The 27,657-nt window shown below is 35.2% G+C and overlaps 1 protein-coding gene across 1 annotated transcript; it reads left to right on the forward strand.

The window, feature by feature from the left end:
- Window positions 1–3,195: 3,195 nt before the first annotated feature.
- On the forward strand, window positions 3,196–25,718 carry LOC128208607 (uncharacterized). Its single transcript, XM_052912158.1, has 12 exons — window positions 3,196–3,286; window positions 4,079–4,109; window positions 8,230–8,373; window positions 9,274–9,395; window positions 9,764–9,884; window positions 12,090–12,116; window positions 19,479–19,717; window positions 20,243–20,273; window positions 22,738–22,881; window positions 24,030–24,124; window positions 24,660–24,807; window positions 25,427–25,718. The coding sequence occupies exons 1-12, from the start codon at window positions 3,284–3,286 to the stop codon at window positions 25,456–25,458; spliced, it is 1,137 nt and encodes a 378-aa protein (XP_052768118.1). The 5' UTR covers window positions 3,196–3,283; the 3' UTR covers window positions 25,459–25,718.
- The last annotated feature ends 1,939 nt before the right edge of the window (window positions 25,719–27,657 follow it).

Genomic DNA, 27,657 nt, shown 5'->3' on the forward strand with positions numbered 1-27,657 from the left:
ATGTTGTTAGTTGCTTTTGTCATGTTTGTACCTTCAAGATTAACTGAGTTTTTTCGAAAAGCACTGTTCATCTTCATGAAGTATAACTTATGGAAAACTTCTGAGTAAGTGTCTTATAATGTCTCCAGCCATAAATGGGGAAACAAATTGGGTTTGCTGGAGTTGTCCGTCCGTCTGTCTGTCGGTCCGTCACAAATAGTGGCCGCTCCATAATCATAGTATTGAACCGCTTGAAGGATTTTGAAATAACTTGCCACAAATGTTTACCATATTGAGACAATGTGCAAAGCACATGTTACAGCAAGCTCGGTTCAAGGTCAAGGTCATACTTAGAGGTCAAAGGTCATATGACTACAATTTGTATCCATATATCTTGAACCCCTTGAAGGGGTTTTAAATTACCTGCCATAAATGTTCACCATAGTAAGACGATGTGCAGAGTGCATGTTATAACCTGCTTGGTTCAAGGTCAAGGTCAAGGTCACACATGAATTTAATATGAGAATTATTTGTGTCCGCTCCAGATCTCTTGAACTACTTAAAGGATTTTGAAATAGCTGAATGGAGGCCTATAGTTGTTAACATGAACTGATAAACACTACATAGGTTGCTGGATTTACTTGTTGATCATGCCTTCCCCAATAAATGGGGAGACATTGTTTATGCTTGAGTTATCTGTCTGTTTGTCTGTCCATCACAAATTGTATCTGGTCCATAATTTTTGAACGGCTGGAAGGATTTTAACATAACTCTCCACAAATGTTCACCATATTGAGACGATATAAGGAGTTCATGTTCTTAATATTAGTATGCTTTATATTAATATAAGTGCATAAAACACCTTACTTTTCAAGTCAAGTCAAGACAACAGCTTTTAGCTCTACTGGCCAAAGGCCAGAAGAGCTTATGCGATGGTAATGTGTACGTAGTATGTGCATCCGTGCGTCCGTGCGTCCGTGCGGTCGTGCGTCCGTGCGTCTGTAAACAATTGCTTGTGAACACGATACAGTCTTCAGTTTTGATTGTATCTCGATGAAACTTGTACAGTATCTAGATATCCATTAGAGCTCGGTTCCTTTCGAAAACCAGCCAGATCCGCCCATGCATGCCTAGATTATGGCCCTTGATAGTATAAAAATGCTATTGTGTAAACAATTGGTTGTGAACACGATACAGTCTTCAGTTTTGATTATATCTCGATGAAACTTGTACAGTATCTAGATATCCATTAAAGCTTGGTTCCTTTCGAAAACCAGCAAGATCCGCCCATGAATGCCTAGATTATGGGCCATGAAAGTTTTAAAGAAATGCTTTCTATTTTTAGCCAGGTCTGCATGAGCGAATTCTATTTTTAGCCAAGTTATATATATATATGTATATGTTAATTCAAGTCTAGAGTTAAGGGAGACAATTTGCAAGTCTAGGATTTTGAGAGAAAATTTGCTTTTTGCTTCTGCAGTTGATTTTGTGAATTACTCTGCCTTGTTCTTGTTGAAAGCCCAAAGGCCATTTTTTAGCTTTAAGTTCTGTAGTTTGCGCATTCATCTTAACAAAATTGGTTGTGAATGTTTAAGTTATGCGCCTGGTGTCATTACTGGCCACACCCAGGGTTCACAGGTTTGGTAAACATAAATCTGGAAAGGTTTGAAAATCTTTTTGTGTGTTCGTGCATCCATCTCAGCACAATTGATTGTGAATGTTTGTTCAAATTGATCAATGTTGTCCTAGGATGCCCTTGACTTTGACCTTTTGATCAACTATTTTTAACTTTTAAAACTACAGAAAATTTTACTATGAGTACAGTTTTGAAAGCATTTTTTTTGTCAGATGACTTTTACTTGGCACATATTAAAATAGTTTATGCAACTAATCTGCTTACAATACTTTCTGGGCTCAGATGTTGAACGTGCTACGTTTTCAGGTAACCCAAACACAAAACATAAACTATATGTCTGTTGCCTTTTACCCATACATACATGCTCTGGATTGATATGACCACAAAAGCCATGCCAGTAGAGCATAGGCCCTTTTGGGCCTCTTGTTTGAGTAATTAAAGGCCACTGGCCTAAAATACATAACATACAAGAAAGGCATGAGTTGTGTCAGGGTAATTAATCGATACAAGCAACGTGTAAATAACAACTCATGATTACTTCCCCTTAATAGTAATTATTAATGTTCAAAAGGAGATTGTATACATAATTAGCTAGTTTTCGTAAATCTTCAGATTGATTTGTGGTTGATAACCTATACAAATCCTCGTACCATTAGAATACCAATTAATTGAATAATAGCTACGTCATAGGTCAATCGGTGCGATAGTTGATAAGTGTCCAATTAAACAATCAATGAATACTTATAGAAGAGTAAAGGAAATGTTTTGTTTTTCTTATAACATGAAAAAAAAATGCAATAAAAAGTTTAATATACGGCGCCGCTAAAGCCCTCGGGCCATTACGGACCAGGTGTGCCATTATGGACAGACGGCACACCGGCGCCGTATATTAACCTCTTATTATTATGTATTTGATATTGGTATCATTCTTATCACCAGGTTTAATCTAAAATATGTATATAAATGTATTATTGCAATGAATAATAAAGACGGTGTTCGGCCAGTTCGATACAGTTGTACCAGATCATAACAAATTATTTAATTGGTTCAATATAACCTATTAATCTAAGAGTCAACCACAATCTGCTCCCGTTGGGTCGAACTCGCTTGGCTCGAATGCCTCTTTGGCTCGAACTGGATGTGAAGGGCCGATTTCTATAAAATGAAGGTAAGCATTCCCGCTTGGCTCGAATTTTCCGAGGCTCGAGGTATTTTCGTCGGTCCCGGTCGGGAGTTCGAGCCAACGAGGTTCGACTGTATACTCCGCCTTTAAGATGTGGGTACGCGGTACGCAGTTTGGCATTATTCGGTACGCAGACTCAAACATTATATGGTAGAAAATTAAGGAGTCCATGCTATTCAAGGGGAGGGGGTTTACACCTGCATCAAATAGACTCTTAAACAAACTAACCGCACTGCTCTCTTTTAATGGTAGAAGTTGGAACAATAGTGCTTTAATGTCTGCATAACATGGACCTTAATAGCCCATTTGTAATCACGGAGCTACTCCGATAAGGTAGATCGTATAACCATCAACATTGATCTTTTAATCAACAAATGCTTTAAGTATATACACTCAGACCACCTCATTTATTAAACAAAAACAAATATGTAGCAAAGATAGTATTAAATATTTTGATTAGTGTTTGGAGAGGCTTATGTCGTAAAATGGTAAATATATTTATTTTTATACATACGGTATGGAGGCATATACTGACGAACTGATATTGTCGACTTGTTTGATGTCGACGAGTTATAAGGCACTATTTTATCAGATATTTATGTCTACTTTTTTGTCGACTTGACGAATTAATACTCAATAATTTACGATATTTTTAGTGTCGACTTGTTCACTTATTAAAATGAAAATGTTGACTTTGTAAAAGATAAATCATGATGTTAAGTTCCTTGTATTTGAAGCATACATAACGTGTTTTGTCCACAAAACGATAGTGGACATATCCAGTTAATAAGTGAAACAGTCGACATACTTTTGACGACGTTTCGCATTATATCTTGTTTAGTCGACATAAACTAAAAGAAGTCTACATGGCTGAATGTACATGAATCTATTATAAGTAAATACGATATATATTTTCTAAAATAATAAATAATTGTAATGGAATACATTGTATCGCCACCTTAGTGCAATAACTCAACAACTGCATATAGAAAATGAAGCAGATGTTGAGTTCTTGCACAAAGGTGACGGTATATGAAAAATGTTAAGGATACTACTAATAAGAATACGGAGCAACATATTTGAATTACAGTCGAACCCCGTTGGCTCGAAATCGCTTGGCTCGAAATCCTCGTTTGCTCGAGCTTGTACAGAACCGTTTTTTTTAACTGAAGGTAAACGTTCCCGCTTGGCTCGAATTTTCCGAGGCTCGAGGTATTTTCGCAGGTCCCTATGAGTTCGAGCGAACGGGGTTCGACTGTATAATAAAATTTCTATTTTAGGGAGAACAACTTACTGATGAAGAACTTCTGGGTGAGTGACACATACAGCTATGATAGCAAGAAATAAATATAATACTTTTACATTACGCATTTAAATACTAACAAACATATGGAGAAATACATATAATACTACATGTATAACATTACTCATTCAAATACTTACACACTTGAAGAACTTATGAATAGCAAAGATAGGGCAACAATTCACAAGTTGGCTCTTTTCTGTGAAAAAATGCTATCCAGGCATGCCAGGGGCGTAGATAGCCCTATATTCATATGGATTTATAATTGTGCTAGGGGGTTTAGGGGGCATGTCCCCCTCGGAAAATTTTGAAAAAAAACATGGTGCAATCTTTTGCATTCTCGGCGTTCTGAGGTGTTTTATTTAGTACTGAAAAATGGACAGTTTTAGGTTCTTGTAGTTAAGTACGCAATAAGTAAGTCAAATTTGGCTGACTTTTTTGTGTCAGAATCATGTGGATTCAGCCGCGTCCTCGCGTTAAGGCAGCTACGTGCCTGCTATCAAAAGTTAATAACTCATTCTTCGTAATATGAAATTTTGACATTTTTATGACGTCAAGACTTTTGAATTGTAAGGTACACCACTGTCTCGAAATGAATGTGCATAATGTATGCACATTTTTTGTTTTGTTTTTACTATACTTTTGTTCACTTTTTATAGATTAAATCACAAGCATGAAATATTCCTTGATTATAAATAAATATTGAACACTTGCTTAGAAGTTAAAAACTGATGCTGAATTGTGAAAATAATTTTATACGAAATATATGCTTTATAATTCAATCATTGATGTATGTCATTAAAAGTTGAGTTTTTGATACGAGTTAACGTTTGTCCATGAAACGACATATTTGGTATACACGAAAACGATAAAATGAAGTAATTAATCAAGCCATTCGAATTTGTTATATGATATGCACTCTAATTCGAATTTGTTATAAGACATGCACTCTAAAACGTATTTGTTATAAGACATGCACTCTAATACGTATTTGTTATAAGACATTGACTCTAAAACGTATTTGTTATAAGACATGGACTCTAACACGTATTTGTTATCAGACATGTACTCTAATTCGAATTTGTTATAAGACATGCACTCTAAAACGTATTTGTTATCAGACATGTACTCTAATTCGAATTTGTTATAAGACATGCACTCTAAAACGTATTTGTTATAAGACATGTATTCTAATACGTATTTGTTATAAGACATGGACTCTAATACGTATTTGTTATATGACATGGACTCTAATACGTTTTGTTATAAGACATGCACTCTAATACGTATTTGTTATAAGACATGCACTCTAAAACGTATTCGTTATAAGACATGCACTCTTATACGTATTTGTTATTTGACATGAACTCTAATACATATTTGTTATATGACATGAACTCTAATACGTATTTGTTATAAGACATGCACTCTTAAACGTATTTGTTATTTGACATGCACTCTAATACGTATTTGTTATTTGACATGAACTCTAATACGTATTTGTTATATGACATGAACTCTAATACGTATTTGTTATAAGACATGCACTCTAATACGTATTTGTTATAAGACATGCACTCTAATTCGAATTTGTTATTTGACATGCACTCTAATACGTATTTGTTATAAGACATGCACTCTAATACGTATTTGTTATATGACATGAACTCTAATACGTATTTGTTATAAGACATGCACTCTTATACGTATTTGTTATTTGACATGAACTCTAATACGTATTTGTTATAAGACATGCACTCTAATACGTATTTGTTATATGACATGAACTCTAATACGTATTTGTTATATGACATGCACTCTAATACGTATTTGTTATATGACATGCACTCTAATACGTATTTGTTATAAGACATGCACTCTAATACGTGTTTGTTATAAGACATGCACTCTGATACGTAATTGTTATTAACACATGCACTCTAATACGTATTTGTTATACGACATGCACTCTAATTCGTGTTCGTTATTAAAACATGCAATCTGATACGCATTTGTTATACAACATGCACTCTAATTCGTATTCGTTATTAAAACATGCATTCTGAAACGTATTTGTTATAAGACATGCACTCTAATTCGTATTCGTTATTAAAACATGCACTCTGATACGAATTTGTTATAAGACATGCATTCTAGATAATTCGTATTCGTTATTAAAACATGCATTCTGAAACGTATTTGTTATAAGACATGCACTCTAATTCGTATTCGTTATAAAAACATGCACTCTGATACGAATTTGTTATAAGACATGCATTCTAGATAATTCGTATTCGTCATTAAAACATGCATTCTGATACGTTTTTGTTTTAAAACATGCACTCTGATACGTATTTGTTATAATACATCCACTCTTATATGTATTTGTAATTAAAACATGCACTCTGATACATATTTGTTATAAGACATGCACTGTAATTCGTTTTTGTTTTAAACCATGCACTCTTATACGTTTTTGTTATAAGACATGCACTCTGATACGTATTTGTAATAAGACATGCACTGTAATACGTTTTTGTTTTAAACCATACACTCTTATACGTATTTGTTATAAGACATGCACTCTAGAAAATTCGTATTTGTTATTAAAACATGCACTCTGATACGCATTTGTTATAAGACATGCACTCTAATTCGTATTCATTATTAAAACATGCATTATGATACATATTTGTTATAAGACATGCACTCTAATACGTATTTGTTATAAGACATGCACTCTGATACGTAATTGTTATTAACACATGCACTCTAATACGTATTTGTTATACGACATGCACTCTAATTCGTATTCATTATTAAAACATGCATTCTGATACGTGTTTGTTATAAGCATGCACTCTAGATAATTCGTATTTTTGTTATTCAAACATGCACTCTGATACTTATTTGTTATACGACATGCACTTTAATTCGTATTTGTTATTAAAACATGCATTCTGATACGTATTTGTTATAAGAAATGCACTCTAATTCGTATTCGTTATAAAAACATGCACTCTGATACGAATTTGTTATAAGACATGCATTCTAGATAATTCGTATTCGTCATTAAAACATGCATTCTGATACGTTTTTGTTTTAAAACATGCACTCTGATACGTATTTGTTATAAGACATCCACTCTTATATGTATTTGTAATTAAAACATGCACTCTGATACATATTTGTTTTAAGACATGCACTGTAATTCGTTTTTGTTTTAAACCATGCACTCTTATACGTTTTTGTTATAAGACATGCACTCTGATACGTATTTGTAATAAGACATGCACTGTAATACGTTTTTGTTTTAAACCATACACTCTTATACGTATTTGTTATAAGACATGCACTCTAGAAAATTCGTATTTGTTATTAAAACATGCACTCTGATACGCATTTGTTATAAGACATGCACTCTAATTCGTATTCATTATTAAAACATGCATTATGATACATATTTGTTATAAGACATGCACTCTAATACGTATTTGTTATAAGACATGCACTCTGATACGTAATTGTTATTAACACATGCACTCTAATACGTATTTGTTATACGACATGCACTCTAATTCGTATTCATTATTAAAACATGCATTCTGATACGTGTTTGTTATAAGCATGCACTCTAGATAATTCGTATTTTTGTTATTCAAACATGCACTCTGATACTTATTTGTTATACGACATGCACTTTAATTCGTATTTGTTATTAAAACATGCATTCTGATACGTATTTGTTATAAGAAATGCACTCTAGATAATTTGTATTTGTTATTAAAACATGCACTCGGATACGTTTTTGTTATAAGACATGCTCTCTTATACGTTTTTGTTATAAAACATGCTCTCCTATACGTTTTTGTTATAAGACATGCTCTCTTATACGTATTTGTAATTAAAACATGCATTCGGACACGTATTTGTTATATTACATGTACTTTAATAAGACAAGCACTCAGTATAATTCAATAACTCTGCAACTACTTCATGTATTGTATTGAAACTTTATATGCGCCTGAGAATCTGAACTTTACCTTTGTCTAGACCTACATAATACATATAAATAATAATAACATGTATAATGGTAGTGTAAACGGTTGATATTTCTCCCATCTGTAGACTGTAAGCGGGCGTTCGGGCTGTATGATCGTGACGGAGATGGGTCCATCAGCAGCCGGGAGCTTGGCGCCGTTATGAGGGCCATGGGGTACAGCCCCACCGACAACGAGATCACGGACATGCTCAACGAGGTTGACACCGATGGTGGGTTGTTGATAAGAGTTGTATGTACAATCAAACCTCGTTTGCTCGAACTCCCAGGAACCGGCGAAAATACATCGACCCTCGAAAAATTTGAACCAAGCGGGAATAATTACCATCAGTAGAAAGAAATCGGTCCTTTACATTTAGTTCGAGCCAACGAGGAATTCGAGCCAAGGGATTTCGAACCAACGGGTTTCGACTGTAGAATGATGGGTATCTGGAACCTGAACCGGTTGGGTTTGACTAACCTACATATTGGGCGGTGATGCTTTATATGCAAGTCTGCATCTCCTGGATTAAAGCTGTCTTGGACGGCTTCCAGGGGTGGATCCAGGATTCGACGTTAGAGGGGGCGTTTCTTATGGGCGTACCATTTTTACTCCCGCCCCTCCCTCAGAAATCTATTTGGTTTAATAAAGTGTTGGCAGGGGGGTTGGCCCCCCCCCCCCCACGAAAATTTCTAGTCGAAATGGTGCATTTTGGGCGTATTTTATTACTTTTCTTCTCTTATAATTAAATAAAAAGTAAACTAAGGCGATTTTAGTGTGGGGGGGGGGGGGCACCTACTGGCTTCTACACCACTTTAAGAATTAATGATTTTTTTGTGTGTGTTTGTAATTCAAATTGTTCCTTTGTCTTTTTTCAAGCTTCAAGTGTTAAGCAACATTGGTGTGCACTGGTATCAAGAAATAATCTCAAGAGAAAGCAAGGCTTTGCTTATAGATTTTAGATGTTCATGACTGTCGTGAAACACATGTTTTTGATAATTTTATCGCTGCTGCTGTTGTTGTTGTTGTTGTTGGTTGTTGTTGTTGTTCATATATCTGGCAACAACTGCATAATTTGTATTTTTATCCGCTTATATGTGCACTTGAACCATTGGCCTGTATTTGTTTAAAGGTATCGGAGAGATAACATTCCCAGACTTCACATCCATAATGGCGAAGAAGCTGAAAGAATATGAGGGCGAGGAATCGCTGAGGATTGCCTTCCAGGTCTTCGACAAGGAGGGGAATGGACAGGTTAGACCTCTGTTCTTAACTGAATATTGTATATAAATGTATAACGTACAAGTATATTCCAATAAAAGATAATTGGATTTAACAATCAAAAGAAACACTGGAACGTATTGGATATTTAAAATTATAAGTACAATCATATGTATTATGTAATTTTAAGTGTTATTTAGAACCTTGCTTTTGCTAAAGACTGTTTAGAATTGGTAAAATGGACAGACAACACACGTGTGTATAGGATCCATCTCTGACTGTAAGCTGGATCAAAATCCGTACTTGAAACAGTATGTTATCTGTTAAGTAGATATTTAGCGTACACTACAATTCTATCACTGATTAATTGCTTTCCAATCTTATTATGATAATTTTACCAGGTTTCTGTTTCGGACTTTCGGTACATAATGGAGAATATTCGTGCTGCGGTCACAGAGCAGGAAATTGAAGACATGGTCAAAGACGCTGACCCAAACAATACCGGATTCTTAGCATACAACGGTATAGCATCTGAATTGGGTTTTTATTTTGAAAATTTTAAATAAGTTAACATATTCAGGCCTAGTTTAATCCTTCTATAAGTGACCCCCCCCCCCAAAAAAACCAACAAAAAAAACCACAACAACAACAAAAAACAACAACCGTGTATTATACACAACGTCTGTTTATTATTGATCTTAATCTAATTGCCTAATTTATCAGATCTCAAATCTGAGTATCCTGCTGTGCAGTTTCAGGGGTTTCATTATAAAAATGGTCCCTAAATGGCCCTAATCCAAGAAACGAATACACAGGAAATTGGCATCTACTGTTGCACCAGTGCAATTAGCAGGAGATGCAAAGCAGGGGATTATCATGCCAAACATTCCTTAAATTAGGCCTTTAATAACATTTTAAGATGATTACATTTTAACCGCATCTTTATAATAATAATAATTGTGTTTAATGGATTTAATAAAAACTGTTGTTTAACTCAGCGGTAAATTATGAAATTGCATCTTTTGATAATATTTATCATTAAAAAAAATATTATTATGCTTTCAATTCTAAAGACATTGACACACTATGGAGGAGCATATTGTATACTCAGAAAATGTGGTCATGTAGACTTGTTTATCTTCGACCTGTGAGTTATCACAAGACATGTCATAATAATAACGACTTGTCGCAATACTAATGTTAACTTGTTCTCATATTTACTAGAGATGTCGATATGATTATTGCGACATGGCGTGCTATAACTCGCAAGTCGACATAAAACTAGCCAACAAGACTACATGATCACATCGCCTGTCTATACGACATTCGCTTCCACAACTCTTCCATTATCACAAAACTATCATTTTCGTTAATCGCCAGTCTTTACGACATACGCTTCAATAATTCATCCATAATCACACAAATATCCTTTTCGTTAATCGTCAGTCTATACGACATACGCTTCCACAACTCTTCCATTATCACAAAACTATCTTTTTCGTTGGAATCGTCAGTCTATACGACATACGCTTCCATAACTCTTCCAAAATCACAAAAATATCCCTTTCGTTGGAATCGTCAGTCTATACGACATACGCTTCCACAATCACACAAATATTCTTTTCGTTGAAATTGTCGGTCTACACGACATACGCTTCCACAACTCTTCAATAATCACAAAAATATCCTTTTAATACGTTGAAATTGTCAGTCTATACGACATACGCTTCCAGAATCACACAAATATTCTTTTCGTTGAAATTATCAGTCTTTACGACAAACGCTTCCATAACTCTTCAATACTCACACTAATATCATTTTCGTTGAAATTATCAGTCTTTACGACAAACGCTTCCATAATCACACAAATATCCTTTTCGTTGAATTTGTCAGACTATACGACATACGTTTCCATAACTCTTCCATAATCACTCAAATATACTTTTCGTTGAAATTGTCAGTCTATACGACATACGCTTCCATAACTCTTCAATAATCACACAAATATCCTTTTCGTTGAAATCGTCAGTCTATACGACATTCGCTTCTATAACTCTTCCATAATCACACAAATATCCTTTTCGTTGAAATCGTCAGTCTATACGACATTTGCTTCTATAACTCTTTCATAATCACACAAATATCCTTTTCGTTGAAATTGTCAGTCTATACGACATTCGCTTCTTTAACTCTTCCATAATCACACAAATATCCTTTTCGTTGAAATCGTCAGTCTATACGACATTCGCTTCAATAACTCTTCCATAATCACACAAATATCCTTTTCGTTGAAATCGTCAGTCTATACGACATTCGCTTCTATAACTCTTTCATAATCACACAAATATCCTTTTCGTTGAAATCGTCAGTCTATACGACATTCGCTTCTATAACTCTTTCATAATCACTCAAATATCCTTTTCGTTGAAATCGTCAGTCTATACGACATTCGCTTCTATAACTCTTTCATAATCACTCAAATATCCTTTTCGTTGAAATCGTCAGTCTATACGACATTCGCTTCCATACCTCTTCCATAATCACACAAATATACTTTTCGTTGAAATTGTCAGTCTTTACGACATACGCTTCCATAACTCTTCCATAATTACTCAAGTAATTTTATTGTTGGAATCGTCTATACGAAAAACTCTTCCATAACTCTTCCACCATCACACAAATAACTTTTTCGATGAAATCTAGCCAACTTGTACTTTTCTTTTGCAGAATTCATCACATGGCTCTCGGGAAAATAGAAGTTTTCGAAGAGAATTGGTTAATGAGAAAAGCTGTGTACATAAAAACGACGATGAAGCCTTTTTCTTACATGGCACATATCTGATATGGTCAATTAGGTCAAGATGACCAATGACCATCATTTATTTGTTATTTATTTTTTTAAACTTTTATCTAAGATTCACTCTTACTCCTACATAATAAGTATCATTATAAGTACCACAATTAATACAATTGTTTAATTTTACCTAAAAGGATGAATAAATATCGAAAACAATGGTTCTCACAAGGATACTGTGTTTAATTTGAAAGAAATGTGCAGAAAACATGGCATTTCCACTTTATGAGACAATAGTTGATCACTGTAAATCTTTTAAGACCCACCAGTCATTTAATCTTTGTGCGTTTTCAGCTATTATATACACGGCTACAGTCTTGTTATCAGTAATTAATATTTTCCATAAATGCATTATTTAGTAAGTAGTTAAAGGTTATCACTCAATATGTATGATTGTTATACATGTGTATATATTGATTTTAAATCGGAGTATCACTTTAATAGGCTTTTAAGTGTCCTTGAATGATAAACGACTAAAATTATGTAAGAATTACCAAAATAAAATAAAAACCTCATAATTATTTTATAATGCAAAGTTTTATATGTATAATATACGTATATACGAAAGTATGTCTTTGATGTTTCTTATCGATTAAGCCGTCAGAACTCCTAGTGTAGTTTGGCAAGTTGTAATCGAACATGTTGTTTGTTTATTTAGGCATTGCATTTATCTTTTGTGCACGTTGAACTATTAGCTTATTTCATTAATCGCAACACATCGGCCTTTTCCCATCGAAAACAACCTCTGATATGGACTTACAATGTCAGAATTCTTTGCATCAAAGACAACGATGAAAGAAGACCGCGTAGTAATTTCAATTAAGCTGTTAAGCCTAAGGATTTTAGGAATTTTAATGATTTATGCAATAAAACATTTCCCTGTTAATCATTTTTGACAAAGTAATAATACTGATATGTTTAAACACTACATCTAATCATTATTATTGTTATGAATATTTCGAACTACTTAAACTACTTTAACTAATGCACTGGCATTGACCCGAGGTTGTTTTCGAAGGAAAATGGCCGAGTTGTTCCGACTGCCGATTTTAGGAGTCCGATACACAAAAATATGTGAATATGGGATGCAAGTTGACCTCGTGCTTTTTTGGCAACAATTGAAATGTTTTTGTAAATACCCGGTAAGACACCCGTATAAAATCACTGAAGTTTTTTTTTCTAAAACATGTCACACCTAAGCTTTTCTGAAAATTGTTATTTCGTTCGATTTGTAATAAAGAACTAATTTACCAACTGTAATAAAATAATGTTATTTTTGGTCATTTATTTATCAAATTGGCAATCAGCAAGCAATGTCCTTTCAATGTGTACCAAAATATACTGGGTAACAAGGCATCAATATTTAACTTTATTCTGAATAATAACTAGCTTATTTATAGGTCGCATATCTAAAATAGAATAATGAGTTATAATTATATTGAGTAGTCAATTTGTGGTCATAAATGAAATTTATAAACTATTAATAAAAACAGATTTTTTTTTCCATGTTCTAATCTTTTTTGCTAAAAGATTCACTCTTACTCCCAAATAAGATGTGCAACAATTTATACAATACTATTTTTTTACAATAGTAGTTTATTTCGCATAAAAAAACTTATTTTTTTTATAAAGTTAACAAACAGGATGGTAATACAAGTATAACATTTTCAGAGGAAAACGAAGTGTGGCATTAACATTTAGCGTGTGTAACATTAAATGCATTTTAGAAAGTAAAATAAAGCGTAAGTTTGTACAAATAACCAAGTCATGTTCTTCTTTTCATTGCAAAATATATGTATTTAGAAATACCGATCTTTTTTTGCTAAAAGATTCTCGGTTTACCCCTGGACCGGATGTGTGTGTGTGTTGGGGGCGGGGGGGTTACAATTGACTGGTGCATTAATCCGAAATATCGTTATTCTGAACTTTTTATCAGGGTCCCGACGACTTCTGATTAACGGTGTTTAAATGTATACATGTACATTAAATCATACATGTTTATATGTATCCATAACTAAATGATAAAGAACTATAAGAACTGGTAAGAAACTGAATCTATCGATCTCCGTCTATGCAGTTACAACACTATGAGAAAGGGACCAAGAACATTACCAATGTTTTGAACAAAATGGATATATAAGTGTACCTGGTTGAATAATAAATCAAAGCAAAAACACGTTCTATTTATAAACGAACGCATGAAGTTCCACCCACCTTCATAGTTGACCTGGCCATCACCGTCCATGTCCGCCTCTTTTATCATCTCGTCCACCTCCTCGTCCGTGAGTTTCTCCCCGAGATTAGCCATCACGTGACGTAACTCCGCCGCTGATATTTGGCCGTTGCCGTCCTTGTCGAATACCTGGTTTAGATAAGAAATTGTAGGAAATAGAATATTTAAAGATGCACACTTACTCCCAAATAAGATGTGCAGCAATTTATACAATTGTTTTAATTTACCCAAAAGGTTGAATTAATATCGAAAACAGTGGTTCTTATGAAGGATTATGTGTTTAATTAGAAAGAAAGATGCAGAACACACGATATTCTACCTTATGAGACGATAGTTGATCACTGTAAATATTTTAGCACACACCAGTCATTTAATAGTTGGGCGTTTTCAGCTATTAAATGCACGGGTACAGTCTTGTTATCAGTAATTATTATTTACCATAAATGCATTATTTAATAAGAAGATCAAGGTTTATCACTCAAAAATTATGTTTGTTATACATGTGTACATGTATGTATTGATTTTGAATAAGATTGTCACTTTAATAAAAGAGAAAAAAAGTATGTTCATGCTCTAACCTTTTTATCTTAACTTAAGTAAATATTATTGTTATATACATTGCAGTTTTCAATGTCATTACTCTCTTCTCTTCGTTATTTTAATCTGTTATCCAGTCAGCTATAATCGTAAATCTTCGTGTTCATCAATAAATCGAAAATTCCGATATTTTACAAATAACAAAATTAATTGAAAATACATAATATTCAAAAGAGTTACATAATGTTATAAATGCGACGATAATCCAAATTCCCAAGGAATTAAGACGAAATCCTTGCGGTATACAATATATCATTTTCATTTTTGAGGACACACGCTATCTGATTTTTTTTTAAATATTTGACAATAAAACAGTTTTAGTTTGTGTGTTGTTTTCATTGATACATTAAGATAACATATATTCATTTTGTCTGCGATAGTTGATATTCTATTGCATCAGGACAAAAATGCCTCGCGCAAGAGTTCGGAAAACATGGAAAAATCCGTACAAAATTCCCGATTTTATGAAGAAGGTATGTTGACTTTTTACGGCAGATTTTAAAATTTTACATTTTTCAATTGTAGGATTTGCGTGTTGTGCGGTACTTTTATAGTAATTGGAATCAAGGCATTACTGATTTAAAGGGAATTTACACCAGGTGATACATTTGCAAGAAAATTTGACAAAAACTTATATAAATGTTTATATGTTTTCCAATTCAAAATTTACTGGGGTAAGTGTACCCAGTAAGTTTGATACTAACGTCTGTGTATCTACTGATCACACTCATGATGTGACCTTCACATGCTAAATATACGTAAAAATGCTGTGAAACAACGTAGACACAGATCCCGACAGATTAAAATCGATGATGAAATCGTTTGAAAGATATTATGATACTGATTAAGATACTGCTGAAAATGATGACATGTTAGTGATTGAATCGATCACGTGACTTGCAATGTGCTTTGAAAAATCGATTCGCGCAATAAAAACGTGGCACCACGGCGTGTGGGACGACTTGATTGTTGTGTATATGCTTCATATCATATTTTCGGCCACATTCTAGCTCGTGTTGACACTTCTTAGCTTGTTTTGAGGTAGTAATGTATATGCCGGTTTTGGGACCGTCATGTCTAGTTCCTTTAAAGCTGCACTCTCACAGATTTACCAGATTTTTACAACTATTTTCCTTTTTTTTTTGCCTTGGAAAGGGCAAATTTTTGCGTAGGTATCTGCAAACCAATGATATCAGATTGCTGACAAAAATTAGATCGCAGATTTTCCTATTTCCGTTCGAAAATTAATGTTTTATGGCTTAAACTAACGGTTTAAGAAAAATGCATAAAACATTAATATTTTAACTTAAATATAAAAACCTGCGTTCTAATTTTTTGTCAGCAGTCTTTTATAACTGGTTTCCATGGATTTTCACAAAAAATGGCTCGTTCCAAGACAAAAAATTAAAAAGTTGTCAAAACGTTCAATCTGTGAGAGTGCAGCTTTAAAACTGTTTAGGTTTAGCTGTACCAGTTTTCGGAGTTCTCGGTTCCTTGCGCCCAAATTATTATTGTAACATTCAACGATTTTTATGAGTTGAAAAATAACATTTTAAACCTGTACCGATTTCATTTATTGGACGCAAGCTTTTTGTTCTTTGAAAATGTACAGATGGGATATTTTTCGTCATAATCAGCACTGAATTTACTTTAAAGCTGCACTCTCACAGATTTACCGTTTTGACAACTTTTTTTTATTTTTTTTTGTCTTGGAACAAGCGAACATGCTTGGACACCAGTCATATAAGTTGGGGTCGTAAGGCATAATGTGTTATTTCGCGTCCAAATTGGTCAGTTGTCTATAGAATATATAGGAAATGTATTGTCTGTAGACTTTTATTTGATTTGTCCAAAGCTATCCGAATTTATTTTTCGTGTTCAATTTTAAAAATGTGATATTTTAAACAGATCCCCCTATAAACGAGATATATAAGACTGTTATCTCTTTATTTCCGTGTATCAATATAATCCTTAAAGTTGCTGTTGGCTATTCCCTTTTGTACTAAAGATAAACTAATCCCTTGAAAGTTTTTCTTTATGCTTTTATATACATTTTATTTATTCGCCAATTTTGGCATTTGCTTTGATTGTGTTATCTTTAAACCCGGCATTATGGAGCAAATCATTAAAGTGACACTCTTATTCAAAATCAATACATACACTTGTATGACAAACATCAATTTTGACTTATAAACCTTTAACTACTTACTAAGTAATGCATTTATGGAAAAAAATAATTACTGATAACAAGATTGTAACCGTGCATTGAAAAACAGAAAGCGCAAAAATATTAAATAATTGGTGAATGCTAAAAGATTTACTGTGGTGTGCTATATTCTCTCAAGGTAGAAATACTTTTTTATGCTCATTTATTTCAAATTAAAATCGGTATCCTTCATAAGAACCATTGTTTTCGGCATTTATTCATCATTTTTGGAATATAAAACAATATTATTAATTGTGGTAAATCTTATCTCGGTGAAAGAGTGCATCTTTAAATATTTGATTAGGCAGACACGTTTAATTTCCAGAAGATAAAGCATAACTAGACTCATAATTTTTGTTGTAACGTAGCAAATCTGAAACAGTATAGTGTCTACATGCTTTCTTTAGCCGAACCATGTTTTAAGGCAGGACCACACTAGCGGATGAAATGTGTGTGTGTGTGTGTGTGGGGGGGGGGGGGGGTGTACCCGGCACCCCCATCCATTGATTTAGTTTAATTTCTTTGTTAATTTCAGAGAAAAATATACAATTACCTACTCTGAAAATGCACCATTTCTGACTACATATTGGGAAAAATTCAATGGGGTTGAACCCCAAACCCCACTACCAAAAAGAATCCATTTAAAATTTGGTTATGACGGAAGGGAGAAAGCCAAAGGGTTGTGCATTTAAGTTGCGCCCCTCTTACGTCTATTCCTGGAACCGCCCATGGTGGCATAGTATATTCAATGTATTATAGAAAAAGTGTCTAAAATAAATTCAACATGATAAATTTCAATTTGCACGTGCATCTGTGTAGAATACCCAACACTCTTTGTTTGCACGCCCTTGATAATACGACCTTAAATGAATACAACTTTAAACAGAAATAATTTACCCAGCCCAGTTTTTAAACCGAAAAGCAATTCTCTGTATTTGATGTTTAATATAGCACGCACACCTTAAGACATCGGACAATAACCTGAATAGAATGATACATAAATCCACTGCTCCAAATGGTTGTATTTGTTTTAGAATAATATTCAATTCTATCTCATCTGGGGTCTACAAATTGTTCATTCTGTTTGAATGTTCACAATGATGGAATATTAAATCATTGACCGGGTATTTACAAAGCATACACCGCGTCAAGTTTGTTAAGTTTACTACTTAAGAATTAACAAGGATACAAATGTACATTTAACATTTAACATGAAGTGCATTTAAACTTGGTACCATTATGTATTAATTTGTAAAGAAAGTTCTTTTAAGTAAAATTGCATTAACTAATAAACACAACTGGATAAGTTGAACATGAAATGACAATCTAAATATGGTGAGTTGATATTTTTCTGGACTTAAATTACATTAAATAAACGATGTAAAAAAATATATTTCGAAAATTGTTTCAGTTGGCAATATAATTCAAATGGGAAACTGTTCAAGAACCAAAAGAAATCGTAAATGTCATTAAATGATTAACATGTATAAATAGGTAGAAAATTGTTAAAGGGATAATTGATCAAATTCCAATTTTGTTGCATGTCTGTTCAAATGATTAGCTCGATGAATGACTTCTGCTTTTAAAGATGTTTGCATGTATTCCGAATGATTCAAACAAATATTGACTATGAATCCGCTATCATCATCATCGTCATCGTCATCGTCATCATCATCATCATCATCATCATCACCACCACCACCACCACCATCACCACCACCATCACCACCACCACCACCACCAACACCACCACCACCACCAACACCATCATCATCATCATCATCATCATCATCATCATCTACGTCTCCCCTCTTCATCTCGTCTACCCCTCATCCTCATGCCCCTTCATCTCATCTCCCCCTTTTCATCGTCTCTCCCTCCTCATCTCGTCTCTCCCTTCTCATCTCGTCTCTCCCTCCTCATCTCGTCTCTCCCTCCTCATCTCGTCTCTCCCTTCTCCTCGTCCCAATTCCTCCTCGTCTACCCCTCCTCCTCATGCCCCCTCCTCGTCGTCCCCCCTTCTCCTCGTCTCTCTTTCCTCATCTCGTCTCTCCCTTCTTCTCGTCTCCATTCCTCCTCGTCTCCCCTCCTCATCTCGTCTACCCCCTCCTCGTCATCTCTACCTTCTCCTTGTATACCCCTCCTCATCTCGTATCCCCTCCTCCTCGCCCTCCTCCATATGTCACCTCATCCTCACCCCATCCTCCTCATGCCCCCTCTTCCTAGCCCCCTCCTCCTCATGTCACCTCATCCTCACCCCATCCTCCTCATGCTCCCTCCTCCTCGCACCCTCCTCCTCATGTCTCCTCCTCCTCGCCACCCTTCTCATCATGCCCCCTCCTCATCGCCCCTCTCCTCCTCATGCCCCCTCCTTATCCCGTCTCCCCATTATCCTTGTCTCCCCTTTTCCACGTCTCCTCCCTGTCTACCTCGTCCTCATCGTCGTCGTTGCCGTCGAGTTTTGTGTAACAGGTTAAAGCTGCACTCTCACAGATTTAACGTTTTGACAACTTTTTTATTTTTTGTCTTGGAAAGAGACAAAAAACAAATTTCAATAAGACTGCTGACAAAAAATTAGATCGCAGATTTTTGTATTTAAGTTCAAAAATTGATGTTTTATGCATTTTTCTTAAACTGTTAGTAACGGTTAAGGCATAAAACCATCATTTTCGATCGGAAATTTGAAAATCTACGATTTAATTTTTTGTCAGCAATCTTATATCATTGGTTTGCAGTTATTTAGGCAAAATTTTGCTCTTTCCAAGTCAAAAAATAAAAAAAAAGTTGTGAAAATGGTATATCTGTGAGAGTGTAGCTTTAAGTCACAACATGAGCTTTTATGTTACTTTATAAATGACGTTGTTCGTATTTTGTATACATGAAGTTATACTTGTTCACCATCGTCATTACTAGTATGTAACTTGCAGAGTGCATGAACTTAATATGTGAGTTAGTTTCCAAATACATGATGTAAAGTTTATTCTTTTCAGTCGGACACACTGACAGAAGACCAAATACATGGTAAGACCTTTATTTAATGTGCTGTTTATGTATTATATTGCAAACCTGAGCTCATTTGTAAATGCAAATGTGATTGGTCGAGAGCTGTCACATGATATGTGGAATTACAATTAAAGGCTTCTGTTTCGGTTAATACGTCTTTTCGCTAACCTGTAAAGTGACATTGACCTTGTCTAACGTCCTCCGTCAACACCCGCTAACAGGTCCACAAAACTACATATTGACTGAAACAGATGCCTGCTATTGTGTAATACAAGCTTCTAGTTCGTGCATTATCCTCATTTAAAGATATCAATTGCCCAATTAGAGGAACGGGTGACTGCACGATATAAAATGCACCCACACACGGTATACAATTTGTTCATTTAAATGAAGTTTAAGTAAACAAAAACTTTATTGACAAACGATACGGCCCAGATTGGTTTAAGATACGACCAAGATGTATGGACCGTATGACCCAAATTGGTGGAAGATACGGCCCAGATTTATGGTCTGTTCGGTCCAGATTGGTTTAATAAACGGCCCAGAATTTTGGACCATTCGGTCAAAATTGGTGGAATAAACGGACCAGATTTGTAGACTGTTCGGTCCAGAATAGTGGAATATACGGCCCAGATTAATGGACTGTTCGGTCCAGAATGGTGGAGTATACGGCTCAGATTTATGGTCTGTTCGGTCCAGAATGGTGGAATATACGGCCTGGATTTATGGTCTTTTCGATCCAGAATGGTGGAATATACGTCCCAGATTTATGGACTGTTCGGTCCAGATTGGTGGAATATACGACCAAGATTTGTAGACCAAACAGTCCAGATTGATATATTATACGGCCCAGATTTGTACACCATACAGTCCAGATTGATGGAATATACGGCCAAGATTTGTAGACCATACAGTCCAGATTGGTGAAAGATTCGGCCAAAATTTGTAGACCATACAGTCCAGATTGGTGAAAGATTCGGCCAATATGTGTAGACCATAGGGCTCAGACTAGCGGAAAGTACGGCCCAGATATGCGGAATATACGGCCCAGATAGATGGAATATACCACCCAGATTTGCGAACAATATGACCCAGATTAAGAGACCATATTGCCCAGATTGGTAAAGCGATCTGGGCTGTATGATCTGTTCGTCTGGTTCGTTTTAGATGTGCCGATCTTGGTCGTATCGAATCCATTTATATGGGTAGTAGAGTACAACTGTCTGGGCCGTATCGTCCGCAAAACTGGACCGTGTTGTATTTAAAGCCGTATCGTCCTTCGGTCTTTGTCGTCATTTTCTAATCCCGTTCGTATCGTCTCTTAAAAGATTTTATAAAGTCTATCGTATGCTAACCATGCAATACCAATTCGACTTGTATCATCATATATTTCGGCTACATACTTTGAGCTGTGGACATGTAAAAAAAACAAGACTGTATAAGATTGCTTTTTACCAACAGCAGCACATTGCTGACGCTGTACAATAAGTTCAACGGAAGACTGTTAGAGCTTTGTTTAGTGTGTGTATACAGCGGGATAAATTGCGTTATAATGCTGCGCCTGAGGGCAATATTTTGCTTCGAAAGAAGACTTTAAACAAGGACAATTTCACTGTTTCACTGTTTCTTCACTATTTTAAATGAAACATAGCGCAATCTACGCCGCTTACGGAGCCCCGCCTTCGATCTTTTACCAGAGATTGATTGAGAGTTTAGTTTCTTAAAACACAAACCTTTTCATAAAACGGCCGCCTGATGGAGCACTGTCAAAACAATATTTTGAAAACAGATTTGTCGAAGTGTTTGAAGAAACTATTTACCTAATCAAACTCCGGTAATAAAACAAAGGCGGGGCGATTTAAGCGGCATTGACTGCCCTTTGTTTTATTTAAAATGGTAGAAATGATATGATTTAAGTTTTCATTTTAAGCAAAATGTTGCCTTCTAACGTAACATATATGACGTAATTTATCACGTGGTGTACACACTGATGTTGTTGTTCTACTTATAACATCAGGAGCACTTTTATTCGTCATCCCGTCTGAAACCTCTTTGAAATTAAATACGTCATCCCGTCTGAAACCTCTTTGAAATTAAATACTCTAGTAAATCTATTCATACCTCGGATGTATATGGACGGTTTACATACTCAGAAATCGGTACGTTTAAGTCCGCTGCAAGTAGATCGAGTAGTAGTTTAATTTAGCAGTAAAACTTAATGGCATAACTCTTAGGAATCTTATTATTTTTGCAATAATACACTTCACTGGCAATCGATTTAAAATTAAAAAATACAAGCTAAAACACAACATTTAATTAATGATATAATTCAGAGATTTACGAACTACTTCAACTTATGTACCGGCATACATCCGAGATTGTTTTCGAGAATAATGGCGGAGGAGTTCCGAATGTGATTAATGGCTATTTAAAGCCAAAGTAGTACTTTACTTTTAATTAATATTTAAGATTTGTATTCCAGAGTTCCGCGAGGCGTTCAGCCTGTTTGACAAGGACGGAGATGGCATGATCACCACACAGGAGTTGGGCATAGTGATGAAGTCCCTGGGTCAGAAGCCCACAGACAACGACCTCAAAGACATGATCAATGAGGTGGACATTGATGGTAAGTAGTCAGAGGATTACAAACATGGACATGTTTTGCTTTCATTTTGTTTTGCTATTTACATTCTCCTTTAACCTTCCTGTAGGAAATCTATTTAAATTGTACAATATAACGATCGATGACCTGTTTATTTCAATATCGCGTTCTGATTGGATAAGCGCTACGTCAATTTACCAATGGTATACATCGTTACAATTATCGACTAGCATAACTATGTTGTTTCTAACCTTTCTTCATTCGGAGCACCTCGGTCAATTTCCATCGAAAACAACATCGGATGTATGCCGGTACATCAGTAGAAGTAGTTCGTAAGATTTAAAATAACATTCGGAGCTCCTCGGCCATTTTTATCGAAAACAACCTCGGATGCATGCCGCCACATCAGTAGAAGTAGTCCGTAAATGTTTGAATGATATCATTAATTAAATGTAGTGTTTTAGCTCGTATTTATTGATCTAAGTTTAAATTGATTGTCATCATTGAAGTGTATTATTGCAAAAAAATTAAGATTCCAAAAAGTAAATTAATTAAGTTTATCTGATGAAATAAATTACTACGCGATCTACTTGCAGCGGACTTAAACATATCAATTTTTGAGTATATCAACCGTCCATATACATCCGAGGTTGTTTTCGATGAAACTGGCCGAGGAGTTCCGAATGTTAAAATAATAGCATTAACTCGGTATCGTTTTCAAATAATGTGAGCTACATGTAAGTCATTAAAACTGAAAGATACACCCCTTTTATTTATTTTCATTTGGACCAGCAGTAGGCGACAAGGCTGACCTTAAAAAACCTACTAATACACCAAACATTAGATTGTGTAATTAAATTGGTAGGAAAACGGGTACTTACATTTTACCTGGGTACCCGTTCACACTGTAATGCTCTGTGCTATGTATAAAAAGAACATAAAATAACAGACCCTTGTGTAAGCAAATGGGAATGTCAGACCCGAAACGGGATTTGTATAACTGGTTTATGATGTATAACAGTTTAACAACAACTACTTATGATTCTTGAAATACATGAACATAATGCAGTGAAAGCTATTCGCTGCCGACTAGCTGGTAGGCGACCACTACACAGACTCTCAAACAATTACAAAACATATGATTTCAAAATTTAGTGTCATACTAATTCCAGGCAATGGAACGATTGACTTCGCAGAGTTTCTGACAATGATGGCTAATAAGATGAAGGACGGCGACCAGGAGGAGGAGCTACGAGAGGCCTTTAGGGTAGGGTTTGATGAATATTGCAAAACTGTCTTTTAACTGTTTATTTGAGTGTATGAAAGTCTGTCCACTCCATTTGGTTGCATTTTGAGTGAAACCCACCGCGACTCCATCACAGTTTTCAGTGTTTTAAAGTGACACTCTTATTCAAAATCAATTCATACACATGTATAAGAAACATCAATTTTGACTGATAAACCTTTAACTACTTACTAAATATTGCATTTATGGAAAATATTAATTACTGATAACAAGATTGTAACCGTGTATTTAATAGCATACAACGCAAAACTATTGAATGATTAGTGAATGCTTAAAGATTTACTGTGGTCCACTATAGTCTCATAGGTAGAAATACCGTGTTTTCTGCTATTTTGTTTCAAATTTAACTCGATATCCTTCATAAAACCATTGATTTCAACATGTAATCTTCCTTTTTGGTATATGAAAACAATTGTATTAATTGTGGTAAATCTTATTTTGGAGTAAGTGTGCATCTTTAAATATTCTATTTCCTACAATTTCTTATCTAAACCAGGTATTCGACAAGGACGGCAACGGCCAAATATCAGCGGCGGAGTTACGTCACGTGATGGCTAATCTCGGGGAGAAACTCACGGACGAGGAGGTGGACGAGATGATAAAAGAGGCGGACATGGACGGTGATGGCCAGGTCAACTATGAAGGTGGGTGGAACTTCATGCGTTCGTTTTATAAATAGAACGTGTTTTTGCTTTGATATATTATTCAACCAGGTACACTTATATATCCATTTTGTTCAAAACATTGGTAATGTTCTTGGTCCCTTTCTCATAGTGTTGTAACTGCATAGACGGAGATCGATAGATTCAGTTTCTTACCAGTTCTTATAGTTCTTTATCATTTAGTTATTGATACATATAAACATGTATGATTTAATGTACATATATACATTTAAACACCGTTAATCCGAAGTCGTCGGGACCCTGATAAAAAGTTCAGATTAACGATATTTCGGATTAATGCACCAGTCAATTATAACCTCCCCTCCCCGGTGTTTTTTTCTTCGAGTCAAAACTAGCGGGGAATGAGCCTTACCTACGGTCCCTGGGATACGGGGGCATTTGGCGGGGATTTTACAGCAGTTTGTCCCCACAGGGCAGAGTTTTAACCCGGGCTTGGCTGGACCGTAGATCAAAGTCTCCGCTTTTCCCTGGGCCTGGGGGCCGTGGCTACAATTGACTTGTGCATAACAATGATGATTTAATACGAATCAAACCCTGTATAGAACCATTAAAAAACAATGTTATTTTTCTTTCTTTTCAGAGTTCGTGTACATGATGCAGTCAAATAAATGAGGGAACATGTGAAAATCTTCACTACCATTCGGTTGGAGGATTAATGATTTAATTGATTGGTGTGTTGTTAGACGTTGTTGTTATGTCATATGTATAAAATACATCTTATCCATGTGTAAATAGGCAAATGCCAAATGTTTGCAATGTATATGTTGAATCAATGTATTTTTATAACATTATTATGTGAATGTGTATTTTAAGTATGTAGTTCTATTTTGAAAGTGTGAATATACAAATAAATTCCATATTTCATATTTAAATTGAAGGTTATATATTAAGCTCTATCAATATTTGTTTTTGTAAAAAGAGTGTTTACACAAACAATGATTCTATTACAAGTATTTGGAAAAAGAAACTCGAAGTGTATTTGAAAACACACATGTTACAACTTCTACTTTTCACTATTCTATCACTGATATAACATTTCCAACTATTCCAACTACCACATCAACGACTGCCACTGTCACTGCCATAACCACTACTACTACTACTACCACCTCTACTTTACCGACGCTACTGCAAGAACAACAACAACAACAATTACTACTACTACTCTTACTACAACTATTACTACTTCTACTACTACAACAACACCTACTTCTACTACTGCTTCTGCTACTGCTTCTGCTTCTGCTGCTGCTGCTCCTGCTTCTATTTCTACTACTACTACTACTACTTCTACTACTACGACTACTTCTACCACTACTGCTACTACTACTACTACTACTTCTACTACAACTTCTACTACTACGACTACTTCTACCACTACTGCTACTACTACTACTACTACTACTACTACTACTACTACTGCTACTGCTACTGCTACTGCTACTGCTACTGCTGCTGCTGCTGCTGCTGCTACTACTACTTCTAAAAGTATTCTACTCCCACTATTTCCACGACTACTTCTGCCACTACCACTGCCACTGCTCCTACTGCCTCTGCTGCTATTTCCACTACAACTACCACCTCTACTTCTAACACTACGACTACGAATATGGTACGACTACTACACGAACTATGACTACGACTGTGACTACTACTACTACTACTCCTATCATTTCTTATTTCACCTACTGAAGAGCACTACCTTTCGCAATTAAAGGGAGCGGATTCCGAGAAACTTGCATTTCTTTTTATAGAAATTCGTGTATTGATTTTATACTGTTGTCACTTATATTGCAACTGGACAAAAACGCCAATCGCATGGAAAAATTCATAAAATATCGAGAGCTTTTTATGATTTTTAAGCATATTTTTTCTTCAAGTTTCCATCGTGTTGTGTGGTTCTTAGCAAGGTATTTCTGTAGCAAAATTGTTAAAGGGACTAGACACCAGATTGTCCCAAAGTACAGTTTTTCCTCAAAACAAGCCTAGAATTGTGAATGCGAGCTAGAATAAGGCCGATAATACATAATTTTACATGATAAAAGGAATAAACGCAACAATCATGTCGCTGTCACAGCTGTGTTTCTCTGATTTAAAATCGCGCGGAATGGTTTTTCAAAATACCGTTTAAGTCATGTGATCACACACTTAAAAGTATATTTCAGCAAAGTAAATCTCTTTGAAAAGTTCTATCGATCAATTTCATCACGGATGTTGATCTGTCGGGCTCTGTGACTAAGTTCTTTCGCAGCAGTTTCCCGCTTCCTTACAATATCCTTTCTCCAAGGAAGCCACATAAAGTGTACATTTACACGCCGGGTAATCATTGGAGCCATAACATTTTGTTATGTGTTGAAATTGCTCCAACGCGTCTTCCGTTATAGTGCCAATGAGTGGAATATGGATGTAAACAGTGAGTATAGTTTCTTATTTTTCATTTTTAGAGGTTTATACGAGTAAATTTAAAAAAATGGAGAATGTAGTTTCACAAAGGAATGGCCATGAGTTGTTCTAAAGGTAAAAGTTCTGAATAAAATTTAATATCTGATCGTCTAGAACTTGCATAACTTGCTAGACGTTAGTGTTGACAACATAAAAATCTGGATTTTCGTGAGAATTGTTTACATACCTTAGGTTTAAGCATTTTCTTTACATGTGTGTGGCTTTTTTATTGACAAAAGGTTGCCGCGTTACAAATTTTAGAACTTTATTTGTTATACTTGCTGCACTATGCTCGATTTTCTGAACGTGGTGCCAATGAATAGGTTGTGGTGATCATGAATATTAATTTAGTAGGAAACGAATTGTGAA

The sequence above is a fragment of the Mya arenaria genome, chromosome 11 (assembly GCF_026914265.1).
Source record: "Mya arenaria isolate MELC-2E11 chromosome 11, ASM2691426v1".
Taxonomy (NCBI): Eukaryota; Metazoa; Mollusca; class Bivalvia; order Myida; family Myidae; genus Mya; species Mya arenaria.

Coding starts and splice junctions, on each gene's coding strand:
- LOC128208607 (XM_052912158.1), top strand. Junction 4,110..8,229: donor TACTGATGAAGAACTTCTGG/GTGAGTGACACA, acceptor TCCCATCTGTAG/ACTGTAAGCGGGCGTTCGGG. Junction 22,882..24,029: donor CAATGAGGTGGACATTGATG/GTAAGTAGTCAG, acceptor TACTAATTCCAG/GCAATGGAACGATTGACTTC.